This window comes from Pimephales promelas, chromosome 1 (genome assembly GCF_988280905.1).
Source record: "Pimephales promelas chromosome 1, fPimPro1.hap1.1, whole genome shotgun sequence".
NCBI classification, from domain to species: domain Eukaryota; kingdom Metazoa; phylum Chordata; class Actinopteri; order Cypriniformes; family Leuciscidae; genus Pimephales; species Pimephales promelas.
This window is the reverse complement of record NC_142769.1, coordinates 33,705,212-33,717,456: the sequence shown is the minus strand read 5'-3', so window position 1 is coordinate 33,717,456 and position 12,245 is coordinate 33,705,212. Positions and strand designations below refer to the sequence as shown.

Sequence of the window (12,245 nt, the reverse complement as noted above, 5' to 3'; positions counted from 1 at the left end):
TTATTGAGCATTAGTCAACATTTCCCTCATTAAACTCACTGCACTCTTACATGAAGAACTTTAAAAGCCAAGAGTCTGATTAGAAAAAAAAACTAGGGCACTGAATCCGAATTGGGAATACAGTATATTTCTACATACACACATCTGAAAATCATCAAAGTCATCAAACTAAATAATTTGAAATGTATTAATATTAGTTAATGCATAAGGCACTGTGAACAAACAATGAACAATCCTAAGACTCAGCATTCATGTACTTCATACTGTTGGGTAAAGGATTTTCCTCTTTGTTCTTGAACATTTGATGGTTTGCACTGATTATCTTTCAATTGATTATGAAATTGTAATAATACATTTGCCTGACATAATAAATTGTTATATTTGATTATTCTAACAGACTTTGACTTTCTCTTCATTAAAGATAAAGTTAAGACGAGTTAAAAGGAATAGTCAAACATTCACGTAGATTTAATGATGCACAGATATCATTGAAAAACATTGTCATGTATGGAGTCAGATGAAATAATGAGTTAATACAGAAGATAAAATGTATTGCATTTAATTAAAAATCCCTTTGCCATGAGAAAAGATGGAACACGCGTGAGACCTTCACCACTAATCGAATACCGCCATTGGATCGAATTAGACGGCCTTACACGCGGACGAACTGAGAGAGATAGAGGACGACGACTGAACCTACGAAAGTAACAGTGTTGAATCCTAGCAATGCAGATGTTTTACAAGCCATTCAAGAAATGGACAAACGAGTTACAAGTAAAATCGACGGTGTTATGTCAGCAATCAAAGAAGTGAAGGAGCGAGTGAAAGAGGCGAAGAGTATGAAACCGTCCAACTCCGAACCCACGCAAGCTCACTTGTCTTGACAGACAAAGTCGACAACATGGACAACAGAAACAGAAGGATCAACCTAAGGTTGGGTTTGCTGGAAAAAGAAGAAGGAAACGACACGAGTGAATTTTTAGAGGCCTGGATTCCAAAAATATTGGAAATGGAGGCACATCTTTAGTCAAAGAGCGCACATATAGAGTGGGTCCACAACGAAACCTAGGTGACCAGAGCACAAGACGAGATGACAGAACATCATCATCAAGAACACTATTGATAGTTCTTGAACTTCAGACAAAAAGAACAGGTGCTGAGAGCGGCCAGGTCCAAGGGAATGGTTACATACAAGGAACACACTCTTCGTTTTCATCCAGATGTTTCTGCGGAAGTTCACAGGAAGCAGAAAGCTTATGATGGTGTGAAAGAGAGGCTCCAAGAGAGAGGAATCAGTAACCTGCTCGTCTACTTGTTACACACCAGGAGAAATCAAGGGTGTTTGACACACGACTGGCAATGGAAAGCTACATTGAAGAACTAGACAGAGTAAAGGTGGGGTTCGGTTCAGCTGGAGTCGGACTATTACAATCTGAAAAGTAGGTTGCTTTAAAATAATTAAGATTATATTACACAAATATAGTTATCCTCTTTTTGTGGTGAGGACTGAATAAATAGTAATGGAATTGATTTTGACTGTAATTAAGCATATTCATTTGTTATTGTTCTATGGAGGTGTGAAAATGTGTGTTTATACTTTAAAATAAGTGAGAATAATTTTACAAACAGGGTTGTGAAAATAAATAAATATATGCTAAGTACTTGATAGTTTATCACGGTTGTGTGGACCAGTCAATGTCATATAAGGAGTGTAAGAGTGTGTGGGGGTTTAAAAGGCAGCATCATGGATGCTACTGGGAAAAACAGGAATGTTGGAAATGTTGGAAATGTAAGGGATGGTTGGGGAGACCGCGAATTTAAAATTTTTAACCTGAATTGTAGAGGATTGAGTAACTGAAAAAAAATGAAGAATTAAAAAATTAAAATTAAAAATTAATTACTTCAATTCATGAATCAGTCCCAATACAGGTTCAGAAGGTAACTAAAGATCCACTAGGAAGATATATCTAAAATGTTTTTCAGAAAGTATTAATTTAATTAATGTATATGATGACAACTACAAATTTGCTTTTGCTCACTGCTAGTTTGCCGGGACACTATCTTATCGCAGGGGATGAATTGTGTACTAGATCCTTCTATAAGAACGTAACAAAGGGATTGATTAAACGCATAATAAAGCTAGGAAGTTGATACAGGAATTTATGAAAGACCTTAATTTATCAGATGTTTGGAGGGATAACCCATCAGCTGTATCATATTCATGTTACTCTGGTATGCATCAGACATACTCCCATATTGATTTTTATTTTTTTGAGGTTGAAACTACATTTTTATGAATATGGAGATAAAACCGGACTGTTACTTGCATGGAAATTCCGACAACAAACAGAACATACCATCACAGAAATTGGGAGTTCAACAGGAACTATAGTTGACCCTAAAGAGACCAATGAAGCATTTAGAAATTATAAAAACTCAATGGTTCTGAGTGCTCATTAAATTTGGATACACAGACACAATGTTTAGATAGTCTAAATACCACAGATTTCAATTGAAGAAAAACACAAATTGTATGAAGACCTCACATCACAAGAAATTGGAGAAGCCATTGATTCTTTGAAACCAGGAAAAGCTGCGGGCCCAGATGGGCTCCCAATAGACATTTATACGTTTAAAAACAAGTTATTAACCCCCTTTTTGGAAATGATAGTAGAGGCCATCATCAAGGCCTTCTTCCTACATCAATGAGAGGAGCTTTAATCACATTATTACCAAAACCAAGAAAATAAAACAAAGTATGAAAATATGCGGTCATTTAGCTTGTTAAATTCCGACACAAAAATATTATGTAAAGTTCTAACTAAGAGGTTAGAAGGTATTCTACAAAAATAGAATAGGTGAAGATCATATGGTTTCATAAAATGCAGAGAAGGATTTCATAATGTTCGAAGAGTCCTAAATATTCTTAATGAACAGAGGGGTGAACGAGATACTGCTCTCCTATCATTGGATGCCGAAAAGGCATTTGATAGGGTTGAATGGTCTTATTTGTTTGATTAGTTGTTTAGATTTGAATTTGGTGAGGAGTATTGCAACTTGCAAGTGGGTTAGGTTACTCTATAATAGCCCTACAGCAGAAGTGTTGACAAATAATATGGTTACAAAACCATTTAGCACATCAAGAGGGTGCAGACAAGGTTCACCCCTTTCTCCTCCTCTTTTTGCCATCTCCATCGAGCCTTTTGCACTAGCAGTAAAAAGACGTGGAATTAACACGTATTAGGATTAGACAGATAGAACATAAAATATCATTATTCGCTGATGATGTAATCCTTTTTCTAAAACATCTTGATACATCAATACCTGTGTTATTAGATCTTAATACATTCGGAAAAATTTCTGGATGCAAAATTAATAATTCTAAAAGTTCCATTCTATATCTAAATGAGATTGACAGACAGCAACCTAGTAAGTGTGCTGCAACCTTTAATGTTGTTGATTGCTTCACATATATAGGTGCAAAAAATTTTACCAAAATTAAAAGAAATTGTGCAAGTAATTTATGAGAATTACAGGCAGTTTGGACATACGTTTCAAGATTTGGGCAGATAAGGGCATACGTAAGATAGCAGATCTATATGTTAACAACACTCTTATGTCTTTTGAGAAAATAATCAATACATATAATATTTCTAAAAAAAAATCTTTTTTTTCAAGTATCTACAAATAAGAAATTTCATACTCAAAATCACAAATTAATTCTCTGTATATCCCAACATTATCCATCTTAGAAAAACATTTTTTTCAAGAAAAGGTTTAATTTCATCATTATACAATATGCTGGTGTCAGGATCTAAGGACTCTTCAAACTACAAATAAAACTGGAAGGTTTTATATTAACGAGGATATTCAGGTGGAGGACTGGATGGAAGCATGTAAAGAGGCTCAATCACAAACAATGAACACACGTCTGAAACACTTGGCAATATAAGTGGTTGATGCGGATTTATATAACTGCAGTTGTACTGCATACATATAAATGTCCCTGACACTTGCCTAAGATGCATTGAGTCTAAAGGAACAATATATCATTGCATATGGGAGTGCGAAGAAGCCAAAACCTTTTGGAAAGGTGTGAAAGAAATGATAGAGAAGATTCTTGATGTTAACATCCCATTGTCACCTTTATTCTTTCTATTACATTTATTTCCTAAGGAGATCAAGTTAAAAAAGAATGAGTATATACACTCACCGGCCACTTTATTAGGTACCCCATGCTAGTAACGGGTTGGACCCCCTTTTGCCTTCAGAACTGCCTCAATTCTCCGTGGCATAGATTCAACAAGGTGCTGGAAGCATTCCTCAGGGAGTTTGGTCCATATTGACATGATGGCATCACACAGTTGCCGCAGATTTGTCGGCTGCACATCCATGATGCGAATCTCCCGTTCCACCACATCCCAAAGATGCTCTATTGGATTGAGATCTGGTGACTGTGGAGGCCATTTGAGTACAGCGAACTCATTGTCATGTTCAAGAAACCAGTCTGAGATGATTCCAGCTTTATGACATGGCGCATTATCCTGCTGAAAGTAGCCATCAGAAGTTGGGTACATTGTGGTCATAAAGGGATGGACATGGTCAGCAACAATACTCAGGTAGGCTGTGGCGTTGCAACGATGCTCAATTGGTACCAAGGGGCCCAAAGAGTGCCAAGAAAATATTCCCCACACCATGACACCACCACCACCAGCCTGAACCGTTGATACAAGGCAGGATGGATCCATGCTTTCATGTTGTAGACGCCAAATTCTGACCCTACCATCCGAATGTCGCAGCAGAAATCGAGACTCATCAGACTAGGCAACGTTTTTCCAATCTTCTATTGTCCAATTTCGATGAGCTTGTGCAAATTGTAGCCTCAGTTTCCTGTTCTTAGCTGAAAGGAGTGGCACCCGGTGTGGTCTTCTGCTGCTGTAGCCCATCTGCCTCAAAGTTCGACGTACTGTGCGTTCAGAGATGCTCTTCTGCCCACCTTGGTTGTAACGGGTGGTTATTTGAGTCACTGTTGCCCTTCTATCAGCTCGAACCAGTCTGGCCATTCTCCTCTGACCTCAGGCATCAACAAGGCATTTCCGCCCACAGAACTGCCGCTCACTGGATGTTTTTTCTTTTTCGGACCATTCTCTGTAAACCCTAGAGATGGTTGTGCGTGAAAATCCCAGTAGATTAGCAGTTTCTGAAATACTCAGACCAGCCCTTCTGGCACCAACAATCATGCCACGTTCAAAGTCACTCAAATCACCTTTCTTCCCCATACTGATGCTCGGTTTGAACTGCAGGAGATTGTCTTGACCATGTCTACATGCCTAAATGCACTGAGTTGCCGCCATGTGATTGGCTGCTTAGAAATTAAGTGTTAACGAGCAGTTGGACAGGTGTACCTAATAAAGTGGCCGGTGAGTGTATATATATGGGCTTATTTCTTACGTCTTATTTCTTTAAATTGGAAGAGTATTTGTTCACCAAGTATAGGACATTGGCTAAAATAAATGGTAACAAATATGCAAATGGGAAAGATGATAACATTTTTTGATGGAGATTGGAGACTTTTCAGATCATTGGTAGACTTGGAAAGGTGTTGATAAAAGACTAAGAAAAGAGGAGGAATAGAATAGCAATGTAAAATACTGAGAGGCTGAAATACTTTTTTTTCATTCTTGTTTTCTGTTACATGGAATTGTAATGTATATGTTCATGTGTTTAGTTCAAAAGCAAAACCAACAATAAAAAAAAAATAGTAAAAAAAAGCCCCAAAAGACAGATGATTAAGTGCTAAGAATCATAAACTATGTCTACTAACTATACAGTTATAGATCTAACTTATTCACTAAGTTTCTTTAACAACAATGATCTTGTTCAATTAAAAATAGAAGTAATTTAGCAAATATGGTCAAAAACGTATATAGCAGTTTAAGTACGTACAACAAAGTACATTAAATATAATACACAACATGTACATCATGTCATCCTACACTAACAGGCACCATAAATTGACATGCTTTGTGCATTGGTGCCATGTGGTTCCTAAACTAGGAACCCTCCAAATCAATCCGGATTATAATCCGGGTTTGTCATTCTTAAACTGGGATAATCTTGATAAATCCCTGCATGAAATCTGATTACAGGGTTGATTGGATTGAGGAATGGAACGGGTCAGCAGGACTGTATATAATAAGCTGAGTAAACAAGGGTGGGATGAGCAGTTGTGGGATGAACAGCGAGTTAATTGCTGCCCATACACTAAAATCATAAGGGAACGTTTGTCGGAATGTTGAGAGAAGAATTCAAGAGATAAACATTAAATTGGTTAACCTGGTATCTGGTTTGAAGAAGCAGACTCACCTGTGGATATGGAAAAGAGCCCAGCACCAACTGTGAATGAAAGAACAGAGGGAAAGTTCACTTTTAATGAAGCACACAGGTAGTCACATACTTAGACTTACAAAAACCTCCATAAGTACATGAGCTTTCACACATACAGCAATGATGGACAATTTCTCAAACAGGGTTTCTGGACAATCAAATGTGCTTAACAGAAACATATTAAAATAAATTACACATAGAATTTAAATTGTTACACCTGAAGGGGATTTGTTTTCAGGCTTGTTAAATGCAATTAAATGACAACGCATAAAAAGTTAAAATTTATTTGAAATGTAATGACACTTTAGAGTTAAGTAGGACTTAAGTAGATTTTTATATGTTATTTCATAATTCTATTGTCTTAGAAATGTGGTTAGAGTACTACCCAACATACTGACCAGCATTTATGGTACTAAAAACACCTTTAAAGGAGAACTCCGGCGCAAAATAAACATTTGGTCTAATAAAACATCGGGACCTAGTAAACCGTTCTGAGATTTGTTTTCATGATAATCGAATGTAAAGAGTTTTATCTCTAAAAAAAAACTGTTTAGCGTATAATTCTAGTACAGGGGGCATTTGCCAAGTAAAAATAAATCGCTAGTTTATACCAATACCAAGGCTCAAAATAGCCCCACACTAACACAGTAACATAATGAGGGTCCATAAATGCAAAACGAATAATTGAGAACTTTGTAAGTGTACTGACCTTTTAATAAGAAGATGCCTTATAAAGACAGTTCACTTAGTGTATACAGACAAGAGCCATCTTAGAAAACAGTCTTGATAAGTCGATCCCTGAACGCCGTTCATACTGTTCGAAGTTCGCTGAACTTCATACAGTTCAGCTCACTCAGCACGACGTTCGTGGTTTGTAAGAGAACGGTTGACTAGGTACCGATGTTTTATTAGACCAAAGGTTCATTTTGCACCCGGAGTTCTCCTTTAATGTCATTTCTATTGAAACTTACATGAATAACACACTACAGTTCTTACTTCATTACTTTTTAATAGTGCGACAAAAGGCTAATAAAGATAATTTGACATACAGTATTATACCATTTTGTTCCATCCATTATTATGGTTATTACAGTCAATCGGATTCAATCACGCATTTAAATATGGTTGCCATTCCAGAAATGTTATTCCAAAGTGTAGTTAGCAGCATGAAAAAATATATATTATATACAGAAAGCAAGCAAAGATCTCTAGCATTTAATCACTGAAGATTTCAATTACAACGCAGGGTACAAAAAAGACGCACTTTTGCGTAAACTCCCGTTATAATCAATGAATCCATTTCCTCTACGTTTTGCAATGAATCTCTTATAGACATGGTGCAAAAACATTGTAAATAGAAAACTTTGAAGCCTAGAAAAACCCTGCCTACATCCCAGCATCACAGCAGGTGTATATACTTCAACAGACATTAATCTCTGAAAACTGCAACACATGCTGGAGATCATCAAAGAACAGATGTAGAAAAGGCAACAAAACCCAAAAGCAAAAGTCTTATCTATTTTCAAACCATACTTTGATTACATTCCAGTTACATTTAGAAATTAATCCATTTCAAACCACAGGGCATTCATTTATTAAATCAAGCATACCCATCACAGTTCAGGAGGTGGCTTCAGTTCATTGGTTAAAATGGTCATTTAATGGTACATGCACTTTTTCAAGTTGATTGTACTGAAATGTGTGTTGGCAGTGCCTGTACACAACCATATAATGATACAAATCTATCCAGTGTTTTTAATTGATCTCCTTATACGTTTTCCCCTGCCTCAAATTGAGCCGTTCGTTTTTGTGACGTCAATAAAACGGACGCCCCCATGTTGATTGACAAAAGTGTTTCAACATATCCTCGACCTGAGCGAGTTGTCATCCGTTCACTGTTGATACACTGCAGAGCAGAATGGCGTCTTAAGCGATTGTGGTATTCTGTTCTTGGGTGTAATAACGAACACAATTATTTTGATGTTACTAAATCCGAAACGCTGAGGACACAGTGGCTGAGTTTTGTTTTTAAAGGGAATATTCCCAATGAGCAACGTCGATGCTCTCATGTTTACGCGAATCATTTCTCACCAGACTGCTTTATAAACGAGGGTAAGTATAAAGCTGGTTTTGCTAAGAAGCTGCTCCTGAATAAAGAATCTGTACTAACTATTCGTGTTCCTGCTGCACCTCCGGAAGAAGTGACAAATCACTTCTTCGTTGTCAAATCACCCGCAGAACAGAGAGGCGGAGTGAGCGAAGCTCATTATCATTTAAAGGCACATGCACTGAAATGGCGTGCTGAAAGCAGAGCTGTTTTCAACCAGGTAAAGTTAGTGTTTTCTTACAATACTAATGAGAATTTTTAATTCAAGTACAAGTCATTTATACCCAAAAGAATCAAATTAACTTGTATGAAAATGGCATTGTAAGACCCCTTTAAGAATTTTGCCAAAAGAACAGAGGTACTTCACCTGAACCGCCTAAACAATCCAGGCATTGAGACGAATCGATCACGTCCCTGACTACATGGTGAGGTCAATGCTAAATCATAATCAAATCAATATACTGTTCATCAACTCATGATGATGTCAATCCATATGACTCTTCCCACCCTAAACATCTCACCGATAATATCTAACAGTATTGATAAATGCAATCAAGGGATTGACTTAAGGTATACAATAACAATTCATCACAGCCAATGAGAAGCGCTGACAATAACAAAACGGGAATCAATAAAGCCAATGAGAACTACCAGCACGGCATTTTCAGTACACGAGTCAAACCACCACACTGAAATCTAATCCACTCATACGTACATTTCATGCTGCTGGTTTCTGCTTAGAAAAACATCCATTACAAAATAAATTTGCTATACTCATTCAACTCTCCTCTCTTCTTTTTTAGGAACACACACACCTCTGAAGTAGAGAACACAGCACTCTAATTACTGGACGTTCTGCTGGCTGAGTGATTGATAGCGTTTTGCCACACTGACTCCACATCTTTCACCGTTACACACACACAAATACGCATTCTCATTCTCAATGTCTCACTACACACACACACATTTCTTCCTTCATAAACAACCATAGTATTTATTTATACTCTTTTTTTATATAAAGAAACCACAAACACAAAATCTCATTCCTTACTCTATGCTCGCATGGGAATTCAAGGGAAATGATCCAAAAGGATAGTAGAGCATTAGAGAAAGAGAGAGAGGGAGAGAGAGAGAGAAAGTGTGTGTGTGGCAGTCAGTGGGAGATCTCAAGTGTGATCCATGCATAGCTTTAGGCCAACATCTGTTTGGACAGGGTGCCTGCAGGGACTATCAACAGCACTCAGCAGAAACACTAAGATACCAGTCCACTCGATCTATGAATGCTGGGTGTATATGTGGGTAAGTGTGGGCGATATGACCAAAATCTTATATCACAATATGAGTAACTTTATTTCACGATAACATACATCACATTCTATATAGTTTTTATTGTAGTTTTATATTTTTGCTTTAAAAAACATTTTTATGATATGAAAATGTTTGTTTCATAGTTCTTGTCATCATTTTTAATATCACGAAAAACAAATACTTGTCTAACTAAAAAACGGGAAAAAAAACCTCAAGCTTACTAAAGACATACACTTGTGCATTTTCTTTTGCAACTGTTTATGTTCACTTAAGACATAAATAACTGTGTTTTTCAACGATGGTAATTTTGGCACAAAAGTATGTGTATATTATTCAAGCCCATGTAGGGAGCAAAGAGAACTCTATTCAGTTCTTCTCACATGCTTTATGAGCAGCAGCTTTATGTGTACGCATCTTTCAGACAGCGTTTAGAAGCCTTCTCTCTGACAGCATGCGCATATAGAGATATGTTGTCTTTCTCTGCTTACGGGAGATGCGCGGATGGGCAATTATTTCATTCGTAACCGCATCACAAAACTCATCATCCACCCGGCATCCATCCGCACCAACGTTTTTGACCAATTTTCGAAACCACGCTGATTGGGCGATACAAGGCGCTGTCGATGACAGCCGCAAGACTAAAAAGCTCTAAGAACAGGCTTGTTTGAGATGTTAATGTAGTCGAGAGTAGGCGGCTGCAGTGAGGCGAGGAGTGAAAAAAGTGCAGGCAAGCCGGACAAATCTCGCTTCTCGCACGTTCTCGCAGGGGATCGGACACCTGTGAGAACAAAGGCGGATATCGCGGGATTCACAGGATTCACGCCCGTGCACGGTGTTACTAATAAACTGGATGTAATTTAAGTTTTGTTGCTTTTATATGAAAATAAATATAATGAACAAGACACCCAAAGTACTTATTCAATTCCATTTTAAATAGGCCTACGTGTTTATCAATCATTTTTTTCTTTAATATAGACGTGTTTTTATAAAAAAACTAAATTACATCACATAAATCACACTGTCAGAGAGTTTAGGAATATCCACACATAATATCAGAGTTTTAAAATCATGATTTTAAAAGAGAACAATACATTGCGGTTGTTTAAACCAATGAGCATTAAGCTGTGTCGTCAGCAAGTCGTTTCCTGTGCTTTTGACCAGCACAGTCAGTGAAGAGTGCAGAATCCGACACGTGCGCCTTGCGGTTTCAAGAGTTTTTTGACATACATCAGCATGACATCAGAGCAAGGCGGACCACACTCAGACACATTTCTAACTGGCATGCAGATTTTTCTCAGCAAAAATAAATAAATAGCTTAAATTAAACGCACTTCGGCAAACCTGACCTTATCTGATAGGCTACTCTACAATATTTTCATTGTAGCCTAATAGAAAATGCACTTTGCAACATGCATGTTGCTATTGTTGATGTTCCATTACAACATGCTGCTATTGTATGGGGGCCCGTTTGTAAAGCGGTTCACGCTGAAAATAACAGCAACATTGTCACAATTAGATTCAAACAGTGTTTAAAAAACTGGTATGAATTTTTGACGGTCACTTCATATAACAATCATATAATAAACTATAGAGCCTCAATATTGCCTGATGAAAATTTGACTATTTCAAACTGTGTTCAATTTTAGGGGGGGATTTAGATATAGACAGATAATAACATTTAACAATGTATACTTTTTAATTTGATTGGTTCAACTGCCCGCCACCCACCCAAATTTAATTAAAAAATGATTTAATAGTATAAAATGATCCAACGGCCACCAAATCGCTTTACATTTTTGCCTCTTATTCACTCCCCATTCACTCACTCATTCATACACCGACAGTGGTGTCAGCCATGCAAGGCGCCATCCAGCTCATCAGGAGCAGCTTGGGTTAGGTGTCTTGCTCATGGACACCTAGACACTTGGTCAGGTGGAACCGGGGATTGAACCACCAACCTTTCGTTTTATAGACAACCTACATGAACCACTAAGCCACTGCCGCCCCAAATCCGCAATCATCCGCCCGATCCATGGTTTATTCGTGGCTGTAACCGCCAACCGCGCATCTCTACTGCTTACCGCTCTTCAACGGTTTTCAATCAATTGTTTTTAAACCCCAATGCGTAAAAACACATTCAAATGATAAGCTTTTGTGAGTGTGCCACACAACAGCATTACATACAATAGAGCCTATATGTGGGCATTTAAAAGAAATGATTATATGACTGTTTTACCTCCATGAAAGAGATCCCTACGCTCCACACATCTGAGTGAATACCATACTGTTCCCCAGATATCCGCTCTGGCTATAGAAGCAAAGACACACAGACACATGAAAAATCATTATGAAGCAGATTACAATATGAATTGTCTTTCTAGTATTACTGGCACTGAAGGTCGAACAGACATACCCTTTGTGCAAGATGTTTAGCTATTTAACA

General features: G+C 37.5%; 1 protein-coding gene across 2 annotated transcripts in view; it reads right to left on the bottom strand.

Moving 5' to 3' along the window:
* map2k5 (mitogen-activated protein kinase kinase 5) overlaps window positions 1-12,245 on the bottom strand; it is a 68,143-nt gene that overhangs the window by 24,996 nt on the left and 30,902 nt on the right. For both annotated transcript variants that reach the window (XM_089129531.1, XM_089129530.1), the window contains exons 16-17: window positions 12,039-12,110; window positions 6,367-6,396 (exon numbers count right to left, since the gene is read on the bottom strand). In XM_089129531.1, the coding sequence (XP_088985657.1) occupies window positions 6,367-6,396; window positions 12,039-12,110 (102 nt within the window). The remainder of the gene's footprint in view (window positions 1-6,366; window positions 6,397-12,038; window positions 12,111-12,245) is intronic.